The 21,722-nt window shown below is 44.7% G+C and overlaps 1 protein-coding gene across 1 annotated transcript; it reads left to right on the forward strand.

Annotated features, from left to right (window-relative positions):
• Window positions 1–932: 932 nt before the first annotated feature.
• On the forward strand, window positions 933–20,408 carry LOC134679207 (membrane-bound transcription factor site-1 protease). The gene is made up of 20 exons (XM_063538085.1): window positions 933–1,327; window positions 3,381–3,560; window positions 4,297–4,383; window positions 5,193–5,286; window positions 5,718–5,938; window positions 6,429–6,569; window positions 8,222–8,380; window positions 8,910–8,997; window positions 9,465–9,646; window positions 9,961–10,125; window positions 11,000–11,149; window positions 11,494–11,576; window positions 12,210–12,415; window positions 13,012–13,210; window positions 14,844–14,907; window positions 15,389–15,529; window positions 17,014–17,148; window positions 18,512–18,689; window positions 19,003–19,191; window positions 19,564–20,408. Exons 1-20 carry the CDS (start codon window positions 1,109–1,111, stop codon window positions 19,791–19,793), a joined length of 3,111 nt encoding a protein of 1,036 aa, XP_063394155.1. The 5' UTR covers window positions 933–1,108; the 3' UTR covers window positions 19,794–20,408.
• Window positions 20,409–21,722: the final 1,314 nt, after the last annotated feature.

A 21,722-nucleotide genomic window follows, 5' to 3' on the forward strand; every position in this document is an offset into this window, starting at 1 on the left:
ATGTATGGACTATTGACGTAACGTAAAAATGGGGCGTGGGGTTAAAAGAGACACACCCAGTATCAACTGTATCAAGTAATCACCTCGGTAACCGTTATCATCATAGGGTTCAAAGTCATAAACGAGATATCCTAGGTATTGTATGCTGCTCCTCTAGAAAGTGCCCGGTACAGCGATGCACAACTTGACGAGCTATTTATTGTTATTGCATGGAATGGATAGGTAGGTAAGTAGAAAGGGATTATTGATAGCAGTATCATATTGGTGTTAAAAGTAGGCGAAGGCCAGACGCGTCTAACGTCCACATATACAATGACAATAATGTCGTGTGCTCAACGTCTGCGTCAGCACTGCGCCAGTACATAACGTAAGCCTGTAGTATTTTTGAACGTTTAGGGGGCTCTATTATCACTATTAATCTAAAATTGGTGATTAAATTGGAGATTGACGGCAATTTCATTTCTGATCAAATCGGTCGATTTGATCACCCCGTTTGGATACCGCATAAAAGGCCTGTGCACACCGGCTGCGTTTGCGTGACGTGCAGTTGCGCGTGCGGCGTTGTAGTATGCAGAGGGGCTACCGCGAAAACCGAAATTCGGAGATCTTTCTCTTTTACTCCAATGAAGGCGTAATTAGAGTGACAAAGAAAGATGCCCGCAATTTGCGAATTTCGATTTTCGTGGTTATAGCCCAGATCCTGATGAGAGACGAGACGGCGTGTGCGGCTCCAACATTTTAGCGCACGCACACGCGCACGTCACGCAAACGCAAGCCGGTGTGGCTCGGCCTTAAGGAGTTCAACGAAGATTTTTTAATGTAAGAAAAATACGTCTTGTTCTTATTGGCAAGAAAAACACAGTTGTAAGTTGTCATTGCTAATTCCAATGTGTATCTATGTATATGTCTATATCTTTAAAAAATGTCATGTTTGAGTGGATGTTCCCATCTTACGAAGTGGCTTTATAAATATTTTATAATGATATGATTGTAATATTAAATCTCGTAATAATTTGTTGATGTTATATTTGCTTTAGGGATTTAACGGTAGTGCCACCAATATTATAATAAATGGAGCAAACCAATTATTGTCACTTTTTATAGTAAAATGAAACAGTGCATTTTTTTGGGTTTTGTGGCCGTGTCTTTATGTACCGGTGAAGGTACAATCGATGAGAACACATCGTGTAACGCGACAGGCTCATCTCGAGTCGACTATGAATATAGTTCGCAAGTTGTTGGTAGTGAGCATATTATTACATTCAAAGGATATTTCCCAAGAAGCACCCGCGAGAACTACGTATCAGCCGCATTACGAAATGCCGGGGTAAGCAGTTAGTTTTGGTATTTTGTACAATTATTAAGCAGAATTCAAAAGCAGCCTTTACATGATACACATACCATGCAGTAGCCAAACTATGAGGTTTCAACAATAAGAAACACTAGGTATATTTTATTTTCTTATTTTGATGTTGAAAGTGGGTATGTACTTTTCCAGTTGTGTGTACAGTTGGTATCAAATAGAAATTGATAGCCAAAGTAGCCCAACATGCAACAATACTTTGTTACAGCAATCTTTAAACATATGCAACTAAATTAACATTGCTAAAATATAATTGGCAAATATATTTTTGACGACCAGTCTGGTCTAGTGGGTACTGACCCTGCCTGTGAAACCGATGGTCCTGGGTCCGAATCCCAGTAAGGGCATTTATTTGTGTGATGACACAGATATTTGTTCCTGAGTCATGGTTGTTTTCTATGTATTTAAGTACATATTTATATATTATATATATCATTGTCTGAGTACCCACAACACAAGCCTTCTTGAGCTTATTGTGGGACTTAGTCAATCTGTGTAAGAATCACATTATATATTTTTAAATCACTTAATTTTTGGTGTAAATGAGATTATTTATTGCATTGCCTAAATATGAAAATGTGTGATATGTAGTTATTTGTTATACTAGAGGGCAATGTTGTTTTTTAACTCCTCATGCTAATAATATTAAGCAGTCGAATAGGTTGATCCTTTGTGTTTTCTGGCCAAAAACTATTAAGACCTAGAGTATGCCGGCAAGCACCCATTGACGAAGAAATCACAGTTGGGTTGAGCTGGAGTGAGGACAGAAGGGTAGCTGAAGATAGGAAGGGGGGGCGTGAGCTTGTGAAGGCCCTTTGCACCACTGGGGTGCCGTAGAACAGCAACAACACCAACATGAGGATTTGAGGAAATGTCAAAAGCATCAAATGACTTTGCCAGTCGTGTGAATACAATGCAACTTTCTCTTTAGGTTTTGAAGAATAAAGAAAGCCATTATATGGGCTGATATGGTTATAAAAAAAAATGTATTTTAAATCTTATTCCTAGGCAAAGGCCTGCCACCTGAATAACTACTTCATTACTTTTTCAAGTTAAATATCTTTGTAGCAGGGATGTTGCGAATGCAGATTTTTTGACATCCGCGGATGCGGATGCGGATATTTGAACCCTCACATCCAACGGGATGTCAAGGTTTGGTACTTAAAAAACATCAAATATTACATTTTTAACATTTTTTATTTAATAAAAATGAAACGTTTAGTATTTGAGTAAGAATATAGGTGCGTTTTATTCAATAAACAGTAACTTCGCCGACTTTTCGGGATCTAGACGATTTAGTTATAGGTAATGACGAAATTACCTAGCACTTACGCCGCCGGCGCCGCCGCTAATACGTTTCTGTTACCAACTTGGTCGACATCTGCATCATACGGATGCTCCGCATCGATTTTATCCGGATGCGGATGCAGATGCGGATGTTGAAAATAATGCGGATGTTCCGCGGATGCGGATGCGGATATTCGCAACATCCCTGCTTTGTAGTCACTGTTATGAATTGTAGTTGTCAATGTTAAGTAATTTAATTTAATGTGTTTTTGTAAACAGTACAAACTAACTTTTCTCTTGCTTAAAGTGAATTTATTTATTGTTTATTTACCTAAAAGTTGTACCTATAACCATAAGCGAGCGCTTCATTTATTTTTTTGCCATTTTTAAGAATTGTGAGTTTTTTTGCCACTTTTGTGTTATTTCTACTCAGGATCACGAGCTCTTTCGATCCTAATGGGATAAAAAATGTCCCAGAGTTATTTTCCTTTTGTGTTACCATTTTACCATATACTTTGTATGGCGGTAACAAAAAGGAAAGTATGAAAAATGTATTTTAGGACACTTTTTTTCTCCTATAATGATGAAAAGGGCTCGCGATCCTGACTAGAAATAACACAAGTGGCAAAAAAGTTCACAATATATAAAATGGCAAAAAATAAAAGACACTCAAGCACTCTTCAATTCATGTAAGAAAATAATATATATTAAGAGATGAATGTGTTTTCAGGTGGTTAACTGGACTATTACCCAGAGAAACAACCCAGCCAAAGAGTACCCCAGCGACTTTGACGTGATATTATTGGAGGAAGGAGACAGACGAGCTCTCGACGCGCTGCGCGATCATCCGGCGGTGCGGCGAGTCACTGCCCAGAGGCAAGTGCAGAGGACCATCAAATATGTGCAAGAGGTATGTACGGCTAGCATTGTAAAATTTTATCCATTTCATTTTTTCAAGAAAAATATCACGAATAATCACGATGGCGAGAGGGGGACCGAGAAGATATCAAGTGTAATCTTTTTGCTTATTTACTTATTTGATAAAGAACAATCTCAAATTTAACTACTGATAAAGTATAACCAGAAATACTCTGTCGTTCAAGTGTAACAGCTCAGGTGTCGGTCTATACTACTCTATACCAACACCCAACACCACACTACTCTGAAATTACATTTTTTTAAAGGAAAGCTCTATAAAAATATGATGTTTGTGTGATACCTTGCACTTTGTCATGTCAAAATAGGTTCAGAGTTGGCTCTGTCGAGGTTTACTTTGTACACAATAATTTACATTTAATATTGTTATTATAATCAATAACAATCATAAGTAATACAGGCAAAGGGTTAGGTAAGACATATGTAGGTGGGGTAGAAGAGGGATTTCAGTCGATGTGTGGAAGGGCGGCACCGTCGTCGAACACAAGCCACCTGGCGGTGGACTTAAACCGGTGGCTTGTGCCTCGGATGCACATGCTGGTGGCGCGTATAACGGCGATACAGATCCTGCATCTCAGCCAGCCCAGTATGGTGCTTAGAGAACGGTTCCACCGTTGAGATATGGTTTCTGTCATATGTTTTATAAAGGAGGACATTTGGGGTGCATAGACGCTGTCAACTGTTTACTTTGTATGTTTGTATTGTTTTAGGAGGAGTGTGGGCCCGCCGGGTGCCTCTACGCCGGCTGGCGCAGCCACCGCGCGCGCGCGCTCCGTTCACTGCGGCTACCACGGGAGGTGCGACTCTCAAACAATTAACATAGTAGCAAAATACTTCCCTAGAAAAATGCACGTCTTATATATCTGTGAAAACCGAATGTATGATTGAATGATATTATAAAATAATAATAACATTACAGTTGTGAGTAGTGTAATGCTCTATCAGCTATTGACCTCGCGAACCCCCCAAGGGTATGACATTTTGAAAAACAAAATAAACAGTTCTGTAAAATTTATTGAACATGTTCACAACACAATGATTACAATTTCACGCGAATCGGCCGAGAAATGCAGTCTGTACAGAACAGCTGGACAGACACAATTAACTATTTTTATCCTTCACTCATACTTTCACAAAAAACTTTAAAAATTATATGGATATGACAATTGAAGGAATTATATGGATATGACATATTTGGCTACATAAATTCTATGACTTTGGTTGATTGACAAATAACGAATAAGTACGTGATTTATTTTAATGAATAAATTAATCAAAACAAATCGCGGTTTGTACCTATTTCGTTGTCAGCCAAAAGGCTCTATCCTACTGAGTCCCAGAGGCCCTTATAAAAGCTTTATTAAAAAATATTTTTTTAAATAAGGCAAGGTTCTAAATTCAAAAACGAAAATAAAGCTGCTGGGCCTTTATTTTCGCTGTTCGCTTTATTAAAATGACTTATTATAGTGATTATACAATTGAATAGGAGGCTATTGGGTTTGCTGCTAATATAATAAGCCATTTTCCTTATAACTACAGATGATATATAATTAAAAATACAGTAAATCTTTTGGGTAAGACGTTTAAATGGTGCTTTTATTTTCAGAATGGGTTTACCTCCAGGAAACTCCTGCGAACCGTGCCGCGACAGATAACGTCCGTACTGAAGGCTGATTTACTCTGGTCTCTCGGTGTTACTGGTAAATTTCTTATTTTCTAAATGTGTAGGCTGAATCGATATTGTTCTTCGTATCTTGGGCCAACATATTAATATATTTACTTGTGTTTTGTTTGTTTTCCTTTTTTTATAAACCAACCTAAACGTTCAAGCTTCGTCACATTGCATTGTACCCCCTTCGGCGCATTACACATTCCTGCCCCTTCGTATGCGAGACGATCCTGCTGCACTGTGACAAAGACTTCATACTAATCAGTTTCACTTAGCAGTGATGAACTATAAAACCTCCCATATATGTTAGTCAGTTGCAGCGAAAAAGTTCCCTCCTTGCATAGAAGTTTGTATGCAGAGAGGGTACCTTACCGTACAATACAATTTAGCAAACGTTTTAACGGTGACTGACGGCTTGTTGCCGCTAACCCTATTAAGTAAATGCAACTGCTATGCCTTCAGGTGAGGGCATAAAAGTGGCCGTATTCGACACGGGACTGGCGCGCCACCACCCGCACTTCGGGCGTGTGCGCGAGCGTACGGACTGGACCGGCGAGAACACGCTCGACGACGCGCTCGGCCACGGCACCTTCGTGGCCGGAGTAATAGCGTCGCGCGCCGACTGTCTGGGGTTCGCGCCCGACGCGGACCTGCACATATTCAGGGTGTTCACCGACAACCAGGTACTGTATAAATGGGCGGTTTTTTTTAATAACGAGCGAGAATAGGCTGGACGACGCGCTCGGCCGCGGCATCTTTGTGGCCAGTGTCATCGACACGCGCGCCTACTGCCTATACTTCACGCCCGATGTAGACCTGCACAAATTCAGGATGTTCACCGACAACCAGGTACTGACGTATTTAGTAATGTACACTTAGGTAAACTGATGGAATCTAAAGAGACGAGATCGCAAAACAATCTTTTTAATTATCTTGTTCTTGGAATATAAAAGAGTATTGTATTGTATTGAATTGTATTGTATAAACATCAATTGTCTGGCAAACCAATTTGTCAGTAGAAAAACGCGCGAAATTCAAATTTTGTGTGGGAAATCGGACATGCGCCTACTTTTTACAAATTTTCTTCAGTCTAAATTGGTTTGCCAGACTATAATATGAAGATGGCTTAGAAAGGTATATCCAAATAACTATAGTGGTAATGGAATATTGTAGGTATCATACACGTCGTGGTTCCTGGACGCGTTCAACTACGCGATCATGCGCAAGATCGACGTGCTCAACCTCAGCATCGGCGGCCCCGACTTCATGGACCACCCTTTCGTGGACAAAGTGTGGGAGCTCAGTGCTAATAAGGTAAGACATCGTTCTAAGTAATAACACTATTTTATAGTAATGTAAATGTGTTACCGCTCTAAGCGCCTCCTACACTAGCGTATCCCGACCGTCTAGTCCACTCTATGGCTGCTGCTCGACGCAATGTTGACGCAACTGCGCCGTAACGCCACTTTCCATAACGCTGTCTAGACGCCGATGCTAAAAAAACGCTAGTGTGGGGTGGCCATAAACTGACCACAATTGTCAACATGCCCTACCCCTTTAGGCGCTTTTCTGACTTGGCGGACGCAAAAAATTTACACTTGCCAGTATCGCTACATGACAGGCGCCATTCTAGCATAACGTAATGTAGGAGCCATTGCCCATTACTAAGAGAGTAATGACCTTAAGCTAGTGCGTGACAAGGTCTTGCCGGCGTAACCCTGTCAAATTGTATTTTATAGCATTGCGAAATGGACCATTATACTGTTTCCGAATTTCGTTCTGCTTTATGGGTAATCCGTTGTCGGGGACGGTGTTAAAATTACAGAAGACAAGAAAAGCCTAAAAATGCCCCTCTTGTGGCATAGTGCAAGATCATGACTGCTGTGCGAATTATACCTACGTCAAGCGTTCATGCGTTCAGAGAAGCTATTCTTTTGTTGTAATGTTTTTGTAAAATCGAATGCAAGCGTCGCCTTCTAGAATTGTAAGTACCTACCTACTGTCAGAAATAAATGCGCTCCGAAAGATTTTGGTCTTAAAATTTAGGTGTTAAATTAACCTTGTCTTTTCTTTCTTGCAATAAAAATAACCCGTAAAACGCTTTCTAAGTCAAAATTTCTTCTGCTTTGTGTTTCATGAAATGACACTTTTTTAGCATTAGAAAGAAGGTAAGCGATCTTGACAAGTCTTTTAATAGAAAAACGTTTTAAAAATCAGTACCTGGTCTAACTATTACTTATGAAATCAAAAGAATGTAAATAATCGTATATGATTCATAATTGTTACATATCTGCCGTGACTTATTTTTAAAACGTGTTTTTCAATTAACCTTTTGGACGCCAATGACTGATATATCAGCACCGTAGGTCCAACGCCAAATACCGATTAATCGGTCACAGACCACAGAGCAACACCGATCTACGTGCATATGCATAAAGTCAATTTCAGTTTTGACAAATCGGTGACGTGGCGTCCGACTGATAGCTTTTGTTTTTGACATGGTATTGAAAAGGTTAAAAGACAGTTCAAGATTGTTTACCGTATTTATAATGCTATACAGCCGTACCTATTAGGGTTTCGTACGCAAAGGGTAAAACGGGACCCTACATATTACTAAGACTCTGCTGTCCGTCCGTCCATCCGTCCGTCCGTCCGTCCGTTCGTCTGTCACCAGGCTGTATCTCATGAACCGTGATAGCTAGACAGTTGAAATGTTCACAAATGATGTATTTATGTTGCCGCTATAACAACAAATACTAAAAACAGAATAAAATAAAGATTTAAGTGGGGCTCCCATACAACAAACGTGATTTTTGACCGAAGTTAAGCAACGTCGGGCGGGGTCAGTACTTGGATGGGTGACCGTTTTTTTTGCCTTTTTTTGCACGGAACCCTTCGTGCGCGAGTCCGACTCGTACTTGCCCAGTTTTTTTTATTTTGGAGCTTGTACGCAACGTATTCGGCAGGTGATAATGGTGTCGGCGATCGGCAACGACGGGCCGCTGTACGGCACGCTGAACAACCCCGCCGACCAGATGGACGTGATCGGCGTCGGCGGCATCGGCTTCGACGACCGCATCGCCAAGTTCTCCTCGCGAGGGATGACTACGTGGGAGTTGCCTCATGTAATTATCCTACCTTACCTTTAAACGACCAATTAATTACACATATTAATATAGAATAGAATAATACCTTTATACGAGCAATTCTTATATATTTATTTATTTATAATATATTTATTTATTTAATTATTTATGTTTTGGAGATCCAACAGCTATCTATACAGAGTGTCCTAAATTAATAAGAGATGGAAAGCCAATTATAGGATCACACATATATGTGTGTATATATGTATGTATATATGTATGTATTTATATATTTCGGGATCTCGGAAACGGCTCTAACGATTTCGATGAAATTTGGTATATGAGGGTTTTTGGGGGCTAAAAATCGATCTAGCTAGGTCTTATCTCTCGGAAAACTGAGTTTTTATATATTTTACGAGCAAAACTCGGTCTCCCAGATATTTGTCAATAAATTTTATTTCGATGGAATCTGCAGTGTTATCATATCATTATCAATCCCAAGACTGCGAGAAGCATCCCGTACAACCGTGTTATTCTAGATAAGATTGTATAATTAAATTGCTTGCAGGGTTACGGTCGCATGAAGCCCGACATCGTGACGTACGGCAGTGGAGTTCGAGGCTCCAGCGTCTCAGGCGGGTGCCGCTCGCTCAGCGGTCAGTATTCATCACCTCTTTGTGTTGCCCCTTTGTAGAAAACTATCAAAGGTTTGCATAGATGGCGCCATCATAGCTTGCCCCTTTTTCTATAAGATTTGGCTTAAAGGGCTGGCATCCAGGGCATACAATTCCGTAAAAAAATTTACACAATTCTAGGTATTGACAGCTTACCAGCTGCTGGCGCCATCTGCTTAATACTTGGACCGGCCAATCCCATTACGTGGAGGTCTAACTTAGCATTGTGTCAGGTATGCCTATACTAACGGAGTCTGATACCCGACCTGGCTGGTGCACCGACAAGCACATAAGGCCCACTTGCACTAACCCGAGTTAACCGGTTAAACCTGGAGTTACCATGATTACCGGTACAATTTCGTATAAGGTTAACGGTTTAACCGGTTAACTCCGGGTTAGAGGAATGGTGCAAGTGTGCCTAGTTGACTAAAATCTGCTTTGATCTTAAGGCACGTCTGTGGCGTCGCCCGTGGTGGCCGGCGCTATAGCGCTGCTGGCAAGCGGCGTGCCCAGGCAGAGCCTGACGCCGGCGGCGGTGAAGCAGGCGCTGTGCATCACGGCGCGGCGGCTGCCCGGCGCCAACATGTTCGAGCAGGGCCACGGCAAGCTCGACCTCATCAGCGCGTACCAAGTACACTCACATTACATTTTTCTTATTTGACGCTGTACGCTGCCTGTGTGCAACGGAAATTGACCCTTGTAGTTTTTCCTATGATTAATAGCCTTATTCATAAACGCGCCTCAATAAACCTCAATTAGTTAATATTCGTTTGCCTTGGTCTGTAATTTTGACTTATGTATTGGTAAGAATATAACTAATAAGGGTTAGTATCTAGTCGTTTCAACTTTTCTTATATCCTAAAGAAAACTTTTTTGCCCACGCGAAAAAATGCTGTGTTTATTTGAATTTGTTTTTAATTCATGTGTATATTCTTAATACTGCAGTTCTTGAGGGAGTACGAGCCGCAGGCGAGCCTCAGCCCGCCATACATCGACCTGACGGAGTGCCAGTACATGTGGCCGTACTGCACGCAGCCGCTGTACTACAGCGCGCAGCCGACCATCGCCAACGTGACCGTGATCAACGGGCTCGGCGTCTCCGGCCACGTGGTATGTAGCCTCAGCCCGCCATACATCGACCTGACGGAGTGCCAGTAGATGTGGCCGTACTGCACGCAGCCGCTGTACTACAGCGCGCAGCCGACCATCGCCAACGTGACCTTGATCAACGGGCTCGGCGTCTCCGGCCACATGGTATATTGCCCTACCTTGACTTATATTATATGCATCGTGTTTGATAGAGGGATCCATAGACTATACACCCGCGCCATATGCGTGACTATAAAGCTAGTAAACGCGGGTTTATACAAATTACTTGCGTACGCTTGTGCGCGCGTGTGTAAAGATCAGTTTTCCTAGGATAGCGGCCGTCTCCTTACGAAATAATACGGCTAAATATGGATGTCGTAGTATTTGTATGGAGACGGCCGCTATATGACGGCACCGCTATCCTAGGAAACCAGAGCATAACTGGCATTTACCTTGACCTTGCCCATATTGCTTGCACAGATGGGTGGGCTCGTTTGCTCCACCCAGCACCATTATTTATAGTATACTTTAAGTTACAAAGCGCGCCTCAAAGCCACATATAGAAGCCTAGTTTTCTTACCGGCAATGTTATTTTATTTCGTTGACAAATGTGTATTCTCAATGGCGGATATACAGTCTTTACCGCCCTAGGTCCCAGGCCCTGTAGCCGCCCCTTTCTCAGCATCAGATCAGGACCCATCATATTTACTATAGTCCGACCGCTTAAATGAGTCCTCGCCTACGCGGTACGGGGGCGACGTCACCGCACGTCGTCCTACCCCGTCGCCTCATTTAAGCGGTCGGCCTATACATTTTGAATGATTTCTTGTTAATATCTTGCCGCCCAGGCCTACTTGGCCTCGGCTAATCTGCAACTGTGTGTTCTGTGTTACAGACAGAAGTGAGCTGGCACCCGCACCTGCCGCACGGGCCGCTGCTGTCGGTGGCGGCCGACTACAGCGCCATCCTGTGGCCCTGGTCCGGCTGGCTGGCGCTCAGCTTCTCCGTGCTCGAGGGCGGCTCGGCCTTCGACGGGATCGTCGAGGTGGGTAGCGACTAGCGAGGCACAGTGTCACAGAATAAATAATAGTACTGGGTACAGAAGATTCACTCTCTAATAAAACGCGTCTGTTACGATTAGGACAGATATGACCGCTAGGTGGCGACAGTGCGACGCGCGGCTTATGGCTAGCCACCAACATTGGTGTGGGACGGATGTACTTGTTGCAAAGCGATGAAATCGCAGAGTGAGCCACGCCTGTCAAAATGTTTCAGACCATCAAATTTCTATAACAAATTAAATTACAAAGTAGATTTTATAAAGTGTTATATCACTATAGCTTGTCTTAGAATTTTATTTAGTAAATGTTTTTTCTATTGTGTTCACAGGGCCATGTGAATGTGACAATAGAAAGCCACGATGAGACTGGCGAGAGCGTCACGAGGAACGCCACGTTGATGCTGCCGATACGGTAATTTACTAAAGCCAAAGGACCCCGCAGCAAACATAGGGAAAAAGTGGTTTCAGATAAATCTCACGAAATTTTAGTATGGTGTTAATTTGGCTCTCCTAATTACTTTTTTGTATGGGCAGCTTTCTATTGTATTTCTGGTGGCAAAATGTATTATTGACCATTGTAAAAATAATAATATTATTGACGTGATAACGTTTTATAAATCAATGAACACCGGTATCATGCACGAAAGTGTCACGTTGTGGACGGATCTCCATGGTAACGTGAGGGCCACGTGTTTTCTTATGACGTTATCACACAATATTATCGTCCGTAAACCGACTTTACAGACAACCATTTTTTTATGTATTAAGGAGAAAGCACTCTATGCTTACCTATTTCTCTGTTTCTGCAGGACTACGTTCAATTTAGTTATTTGTCTCAATATTAAAGATCGTCTCTGTCCTGTGTGTCTGTAAGGGCTAATTTAGACGGCGCGCGAACTCACATGCGATTTTAGTTACATTGCGGACTGTTGGTTACATCCAATTCAACCGACCGATCAAAAACCGCAATGTTATAAAACTCGCATGCAAGTTCGCGCATCGTCTAAATGAGCCCTAACTGATGAAATGAAATATGAACTTGCAGAGCGCGAATAATCCCGGTCCCGGTGCGGTCCCGGCGGCTCCTCTGGGACCAGTACCACAGCCTGCGGTACCCGGGCGGGTACTTCCCGCGCGACGACCTGCGCGCCAAGCACGACCCTCTCGACTGGCACGCAGACCACCTGCACACCAACTTCCGCGACATGTACCGTCGGCTCCGCGACCACGGCTTCTACCTCGAGGTCATGGGTGAGTCTGCAGCGCGTACCTTTTTTGTGAGCGACGACCAACTTCCGACTTCTTTTCCTCATCCTGTTAGCCTCTGTTGGGGTGTAGGACTCGAATTATATTGTAATTATTACTACTACTATACCTTTTGCGTAGAATGATGGTCTCTATGACAGATACTTTTTTTTTATGCGAGATAGCTGTCACGTAAAATTTTATTTTAGTCATTTTATTTCGAAGCTAAGCACCTTAATTTATTGAGAAATGTAACATTTAAGTTATAATAATACGGAAAAACATATTTTATCGATTATTTTTTAATTGAGTCCACCCAAAAGACACTTGAAAAACTAGAGAGGGAAAGTCAGTCATAAAGTCTGTCACTAGTCTGTATCTCATGAACCGTGCTAGATAGGCAGTTGAAATTTTCACAGATGATGTAATTCTACTGTCGCTATAACAACAAATACTAAAAACAGAATATAGCAAATATTTAAGTGGGGCTCCCATGCAACAAAAGTGTTTTTTTGGCGTTTTTTTCGTAATGGTACGGAACCTTTCGTGCGCGAGTCTGACTAGCACTTGGCCGGTTTTTTACTATATGAACTTGTGCGCAGGAACTCCACTGACCTGCGTGGACACGTCACTGTACGGCGCCCTGTTGCTAGTGGACCCTGAAGACGAATACTTCCCCGAGGAGATGGCCGCGCTCAAGAAGTCCGTCGACGCGGGGCTCTCGCTCGTCGTGTTCGCCGACTGGTACAACGCCTCCCTGCTGCGGCACGTCAAGTTCTACGACGAGAACACGCGCCAATGGTGAGTGGCACCAACTACCGGTGATAATTCCCTATAGGATGTATACTTTCCGGATGAGATGGCCTCGCTCAAGAAGCCTGTCGACGCGGGGCTCTCGCTCGTCGTGTTCGCCGACTGGTACAACGCTTCCCTGCTGCAGCACGTCAGGTTCTACGACGAGAACACGCGCCAATGGTGAGTGGTACCAAATACCGGTGATAATTCCCTATAGGATGTATACTTTCCGGATGAAATGGCCGCGGTCAAGAAGTCTGTCGACGCGGGGCTCTCGCTCGTCGTGTTCGCCGACTGATACAACGCCTCCCTGCTGCGGCACGTCAAGTTCTACGACGAGAACACGCGCCAATGGTGAGTGGCACCAACTACCGGTGATAATTCCCTATAGGATGTATACTTTCCGGATGAGATGGCCTCGCTCAAGAAGCCTGTCGACGCGGGGCTCTCGCTCGTCGTGTTCGCCGACTGGTACAACGCTTCCCTGCTGCAGCACGTCAGGTTCTACGACGAGAACACGCGCCAATGGTGAGTGGTACCAAATACTGGTGATAATTCCCTATAGCATGTATACTTTCCGGATGAGATGGCCGCGCTCAAGAAGTCTGTCGACGCGGGGCTCTCGCTCGTCGTGTTTGCCGACTGGTACAACGCTTCCCTGCTCCGGCACGTCAAGTTCTACGACGAGAACACACGCCAGTGGTGAGTGGCACCAACTACCGGTGATAATTCCCTATAGCATGTATACTTTCCGGATGAGATGGCCGCGCTCAAGAAGTCTGTCGACGCGGGGCTCTCGCTCGTCGTGTTCGCCAACTGGTATTATCATGCCGCGATCAGAAAGGGATTAGAAATGACAGATTTCCATACACTTACGTCTAAATCAATATGGATTGACAGCTATCTCAATCCCTTTTTAATTGCGATTCAGTAATACAACGCTTCCCCGCTCCGGCACGTCAAGTTCTACGACGAGAACACACGCCAATGGTGAATGGCACCAACTACCGGTGATAATTCCCTATAGCATGTATACTTTCCGGATGAGATGGCCGCGCTCAAGAAGTCTGTCGACGCGGGGCTCTCGCTCGTCGTGTTCGCCGACTGGTACAACGCTTCCCTGCTCCGGCACGTCAAGTTCTACGACGAGAACACACGCCAATGGTGAGTGGCACCAACTACCGGTGATAATTCCCTATAGCATGTATACTTTCCGAATGAGATGGCCGCGCTCAAGAAGTCTGTCGACGCGGGGCTCTCGCTCGTCGTGTTTGCCGACTGGTACAACGCTTCCCTGCTCCGGCACGTCAAGTTCTACGACGAGAACACACGCCAATGGTGAGTGGCACCAACTACCGGTGACTTAGTTGCTTATTTGGTTTATAAGCGAACAAACTTGTTGTTCAACCGCTCGTGCTAATATTGATACCCGAGCAAGCATAAGGTTCCAAAATTAAACCACGAGCGTAGCGAGTGGTTCGGAAAATGGTATCTTATTCATTAAACATTCTCTTTATTACAAAAATGGTTAGCATCATAAATGTTCGAGTTTTGGTTCAGAGGTGTGACACCATATGGCACAATGTACCTAACCATTATTATTTGTTATTAATTAAGCAGATAACATGCTTGTCCGCAGGTGGATACCCGAAACGGGAGGAGCTAACGTGCCAGCTTTGAACGATCTACTCAGCATGTATCAGGTAGGTCACAGATACTGAAACATTAATGTCCAATAGAAAATTGGCTTTTCTCTTCAAACTGAAATAGCAGTTTGACATTTTTGAGTGTTATAAATTTCATAGCGCTGTCATACCTACACATTCTCGCGGTAACCTTAACAAATTAGTATTCTGTAATTTCTGTATTCATAGTTAATCTACAAGACCCGCTGCTAAACAATTAAACATACAGGGTGGCTAAAAACTGCATTCCCGTTTCCATAGAGGTTTTGGGATTATACTGAGCTACTTTTACTATGGGACCAACCCCGAAATCGTGAAACAAAAACAGGCTGGTCCATTTTGCCGGTTGGACAGGGGTTGGTTTTAAAACCACGCTGGAAACGGAAATGCAGTTATTTTTTAACCACCGTGTATATGAAAATGTTGATACATTATTGCCAATTTAGTACCATACCAGGTGGTAGTCTCGCCGTGTGAGTTATACTCGTATCGTGTACAGGTGGCGCTGGGTGACCGCGTGTTCGAGGGCTCGTTCAAGCTGGGCGGGCACCCCATGTACTACGCGAGCGGCACGCACATCCACAGCTTCCCCGAGCACGGCGTGCTCGTCACGGCGCCGCTCACCGACCAGGGCCAGCAGGTGGGCCTCTTGTGTACAGGTGGCGCTAGGTATCCGCGTGTTCGAGGGCTCGTTCAAGCTGGGCACGCACATCCACAGCTTCCCCGAGCACGGCGTGCTCGTCACGGCGCCGCTCACCGACCAGGGCCAGCAGGTGGGCCTCTTGTGTACAGGTGGCGCTGGGTGACCGCGTGTTCGTGGGCTCGTTAAAGCTGGGCGGGCACCCCATGTACTACGCGAGCGGCACGCACATCCACAGCTTCCCCGAGCACGGCGTGCTCGTCACGGCGCCGCTCACCGACCAGGGCCAGCAGATGGGCCTCTTGTGTACAGGTGGCGCTGGGTGACCGCGTGTTCGAGGGCTCGTTAAAGCTGGGCGGGCACCCCATGTACTACGCGAGCGGCACGCACATCCACAGCTTCCCCGAGCACGGCGTGCTCGTCACGGCGCCGCTCACCGACCAGGGCCAGCAGATGGGCCTCTTGTGTACAGGTGGCGCTGGGTGACCGCGTGTTCGAGGGCTCGTTAAAGCTGGGCGGGCACCCCATGTACTACGCGAGCGGCAGGTAGGCCTCTTCCCCATTTAAGGGCTCATGTAGACCAGGGGTCTCCAAACTTTTTTACCCGAGGGCCATGTTGCCCCTCAGAACCTTGGCGCGGGCCACCGTTGGCGTTGAGGGGGGAGGGGGGGGGGGGGTGTTAGGGCGGATCCTTGTATCCTGGCTCCAGTGGGCGCATTGGAATGCTGTCGGGGCGGGCCGGGGTTCGGAGAGCCCTGGTTTAGACGATGCGAGTTTCATTACATTGCGGGTTTTGATCGGTCGGTTGAATTGGACGAAACCAACAGGCCGCAATGTAACTAAAATCGCATGCGAGTTCGCGCGCCGTCTAAATGGGCCCCTAAGGGTGGTATTCCACCAGTCCAATTTCTTTGTCCAATGTCAGTGCGTCTCACTCTCATTAAGTAAAATGTGAGATGCATTAAACATTGGACAATGAAATTGGATAGGTGAAATACCACCCTAAAGTATGGTTAACGTAACCAAATAGAATAGATTGTGTAATCCTCTGTACTGAATAGTTCCTTGTACCACTCCACGCCTTCGTTGACCAACTGACGAGATTATTGCGTAGGACAAGGACATGTAATCACAATGTAATTGAGTAACGGAAAGACTATTTATTTATCCTCCTAAAGCCCCAAGGTCCTACCTATAGTACCTCTTCAGTTCGATGAAATTGATATCCTATTTCATTGCAACAGAGTCGCTTTTGCTTTGTTTTGTTCAATTTTCCAACAACGAAAAGTCAACTCTATTTCCTTACAGTAGGTTCAAATTTCAGTGGCAAATTTTGTATCTTTCATTTGTATGGCTGATCTGTGTTCAATCTGAAACCAGTGGTATGTTATCAAACTACACAACGGGACTTAATCGCGTATTTAATAATCGATAACGATAATGTTTAATAATCGTGAAAGTTTAAACCAGTGGTATGTTTCCAGATAATGTCCGGCGACAAGCCGGGGGAGGGCGGGGCGGCGAGCGCGCGCACGGTGGACGTGCCCATCCTGGGCCTGCTGCAGACCGACGGCGCCACCAAGGACTACACCAACCACACCGTAGACAACATGCCCAAGGTGCGGTACACACTAAATTCCATGGGATTGTTTGATCCTTCTTCTTCTTAGGGTCGGTTGCACCAAACTGTTCGTATCGTTCAAGAGTTCGCTAAATTTTTATGTATGGAAAGTTTCATAGTAAAGCGCCGGGGCGCGCCGGCTGACGTTGATTAGTCAGTCAGTCTGTCAAATGTAGTTGGTGCAACTGGCCCTTAGTCGGATACTCTTGTCAGAGCAGTCGTGGGCATTGAGGTCGTTGTACGGCCATACGGTACGTTGTTTGATCCTGCTAGTCCGGTTGGACAGGGTTTTTTTATGTCATAGTCAGCAAACGAAGCGCTGGTAGCCTAGCGGTAAGAGCGTGCGACTTTCAATCCGGAGGTCTTACGTGTTCAAACCCCGGCTCGTACCAATGATTGTTCGGAACTTATATACGAAATATAATTTGATATTTACCAGTCGCTTTTGGGTGAAGGAAAACATCGCGAGGAAACCGGACTAATCTCAATAAAGCCTAGTTTATATACTCTCTGGGTTGGAAGGTCAGATGGCAGTCGCTTTAGCAAAAACTAGTGCTACGCCAATTCTTGGGATTAGTTGCCAAGCGGACCCCAGGCTTCCATGAGCCGAGGCAAAATGCCGGGACAACGTGAGAAAGATGATGATGAGTCAGCAAACGGGCAAACGAGTCGCCTGATGGGAAGTGGTCATCGTCGCCAATGGACATAAGCAACATCATAGGAGCTACTTAAGCGTTGTCGACCCTTGAGAACCCTAAATACCCGTTCTTGAAAAATCCCATGTCGTAGCGCAAAAGAAATACCTCAGGAGGCAACTCATTCCACATTCTAGGAAGAAACGAGCTAGATGCCCGCTTATTCTTGGTGCGACATGTATCTAAGAAGTGAGGATGAACTTTGCATCTTTGGCGGGAGCACTGCGGTGATAAAAACGAGACGATGGCACCAAATCAAACAGTTCTTCGGAGCATTCCCCATTGTACAGACGGTAGAACAGTGGGTTGGTTTTAGAATTGTAACTCTTTATTACATGGTACGGTAAGCGGCATGGTCGGTTTTTAAAATCGTTCGCCATAGATGTACTATGAAGTACTTGATTTTAGAAAAGCAGACAGACTATACTTATCAATGAAATTTTGGTGTAATTTGTAAGTTACGAACGTCTGATAACAAAAAAAAACAACTGTCTATTGTACAGTCGCCATCAGATATATCGGAGCGGCCAAGGCGCTCACAAATATCTGAGCACGCCTCTATTGTCAAGGCGTTAGAGCGCGTGTTCAGATAATGTGAACATCTAGGCTGCTCCGATATTACTGATGGCGTCTGTATGAGTGCTACAAGTTGTAATGTGTTGGCAGGCGGGTCGACTGGTGGTGTACGGGGACTCGTCGTGCCTGGAGGGCGGCGCGGCGCGCTCCTGCCACTGGCTGCTGCTGGCCGGGCTGCAGTACGCGCTGGCCGCGCACCTGCCCGCCGCGCTGCGGGACGCCGCCGCGCCGCGCGCGCGCCAGCGCGACGTGCACATAATACCATCCGGTGAGTCGACTAGTGGTGCACATAATACCCTACGGTGATAATACCTCGGCCATGAAACGCACGCTCCCATGGTCCTCGAGTGCTCGCGGCGGCTGCAACTCGTGCACTGATCGCGCCGCCCGCCTCGTCGCTCGTTGCGCGCGCGCTGACAGAGCGCGGGCGGGGGGCGCGGTGCACTCCAGTGCAACTCTCACTCTCAGTGCAAATGCAAACCTGTTAAACATGTCATTACTTTATACTAAAACCAAAGTAAAATAGACTTTTTTTAGGTTCCTGGTAGTCAGTCATTTCTAATTTTTGACCTCATTTGCAGATTTGCCAAAACGCGCGTCGGGCGGACGTCTGCACGCGTACTCGCGCGTGTTGGCCCCGGACGAGAGCGGGCCGCGGCCGGCGCCGGAGTGCCCGCGGCGCGAGCCGCTGCCCGCGCGCGCCGTGCACGCGCCGCCCGCCGCGCGCACGCTCGCGCCCCGCCACCCGCCCACCGACCCCAGGACTATTGGTACGTATGCGGCTGTGCACCATCGTTCGTAAGAGCGGTATTCCATCTGTCCAATATATTGGTGGTGGAGTGAGACCAATGCACATTGGACAAAGAAATTGAGGTGGAATACAACCCTAAGTGGAGGAAAGCGTAGGTACTTTCGTCAGAGTGAGCGCACTTTGAACTGACGATGCTCACTTGCGCCAAGATTCTTACCTGTCAAAGTGATGGCCATGGCCAAATAGATGTGACATCCGACTTTCAATCTGAATCCTGTCTCATACTGATGAGTTTTTTTTAACTTACGTATGGACTATTTAAAATGTAGTTGCTCAATGTACTATTATGGTATTAGCTGAAGTATATCACTTTTTTATATTCCATAAACAGTGGGCGGTTCAGAGACAGAGGGCACGGAGCCGGCGGCGCGCGCGTGGCGCGGCGCGGGCGCGGCGGCGGCGCGCGGCGGCACGGCGCCGGGAGCGCCCGCCGCGCCGACGCTCGCCAGCCGCGCGCTCACCCTGCTCGCCGTCGCGGCACTAGTCTACTGTCTCACCGCCGCCTGGAAACGCTGCGGCCGCAAGCTCCGCCGCCGGAGACTCATGTCCTTAGCCACCTAGCACAGGCACGACGATAAAACGCGGAACAGATTCACTGGACGACGTTCTAACTGACGGTGCTACCACACTCTCGATAAGAGAGACACGGGTAATGACGAGCCACACTCGTAACTAGTACTGATGCTAAAACGATGGATGTGTGCAGGTTTGAGATATGTGTACTTACAATCTGAACACGTGATGTATCTCGTGTACCTACATTATATTGGTCACTTCAATAAGTGAGACTAACATGATAGTAATGAATAAACGATGTCAATTATTATAGGTGACATCAAATTCTGTTGCAATAGAGGCTGCCACACCGCTACTAAGCTGGCGCCGCTGGCCTATTTGTCGGTGATACTGGATTGTCTTTCGTGATGGGACCAAACTTGGAGGAACTTTTATTGACGAGTGAGTTGTTAACGTTAGACTTCTGTGATTTTATAAGTGTCGGAACCCTTAAGGTGTAGATAGATAATTTTGTATAATATTTTTGCTGTGTATCGGTTAAAAGTTTATGAACTGTTGACGTTGTTGGTGTTGAAGTGTAAATATAGAAGATCATTAGACAATTTTAATACTTTTAATAGAAAATATTTATTGAAATATTAAAAATTTGTTTGCATACCACCATCATGAAATAGCTCACGTTAGTTAGCGTCACCTGGGGCCCATTTCCCGAACGGTATTAGACTAAATGATTTGGAAAATGCGTTTTTATGCGTGTTCCGATACGAGCTACGCTCGTTTTTCAATCCTACTTCTCGAAAGAAAAAGAAAATATTGGACAGTACTATTGTCAGCTGCAGAGAAAGAGTTGCATAGAAGTTTGTATGCAGAGAGGGTGCCTACATATGCGTTCAGGCGAAATACTATGATTCAGCCACTGACATTATTTCGTAAATGTATACAGTATGCCTGTAACCGAGTTGCCAGCAGCGAAGATTTAAAAAGAAGGCAAAACTACTGTTTTCTGTATAAGATTGACTAATTTTATTTATGATGACACTATATGTGCCACGTAAGTTATTTAACTCCACTCGATAATTTCAACTGCATACGAGTTCGAGCCTAATAGTGCAGCCTAACGCCATCACGCGCGATTGGTGGCATCTATAGTTCGTTTTTTTAGCATTAGAAAAAACTAAGTACGCGATCTTGACGTGTCTTTTAATTGAAAAACGTTCTTTAAAAATCAATAACTTTTAAGTACTTATTAAAGCAAAAGAATGTAAATAATCGTATATGATTCATAATACTTAGATAAATTATTATTGATGGTATCAATCGACCAGGTTTGTTTTAGGATCAAATGTTTTTTTATGGGACCCATTACATTAAAGCAATACAAAAGTCAGAAATATTAATCAAAGTCCGCAAGTCGTAGGTACTTACTTCCCTCGCGAAAAGCCCCTAACAAAACGATAAGTGAACGTGACGTCAAGGTCGCTGAGAGTTCATCTTGAAGTATGGATAAAGCACGAAAATTGCGTTTTTGGCGGTGAAATATTGCGTTTATGTATATGTAGTTGCTATAGAATCTTTTTTTGGATAAAATGTAAGGGATCGAATGGTAATCTTACTTACTTATTTCCTTTTTGAAAGTTAACAAAAAACTTTATTTTGAATCTTTCAGGATCTTTGTTTTTGTATTATTTCCATATATTATTTTAATATTTTCATTATTATGATAAATTTTTCTCGTGCTATCTATTTTACTAGATTTTCTTATAAAAATCAAACTTGTGTCTGCACCCCTATTGTTACATATTTGCCGTGCTTATTTTTCAAAAGTGTTGTTCAATTAAAAGACACGTCAAGATGGTTTACCTTTTTTCTAATGCTAAAAAACGATCTATAGTTGCGTTAGACTGCACGATTGGCTCGAATTCGTGAGTGACACCGCTGCAATATAGTTTGTTTTTTTTTTAGCATTAGAAAGAA

Source organism: Cydia fagiglandana, chromosome Z, assembly GCF_963556715.1.
Source record: "Cydia fagiglandana chromosome Z, ilCydFagi1.1, whole genome shotgun sequence".
NCBI classification, from domain to species: domain Eukaryota; kingdom Metazoa; phylum Arthropoda; class Insecta; order Lepidoptera; family Tortricidae; genus Cydia; species Cydia fagiglandana.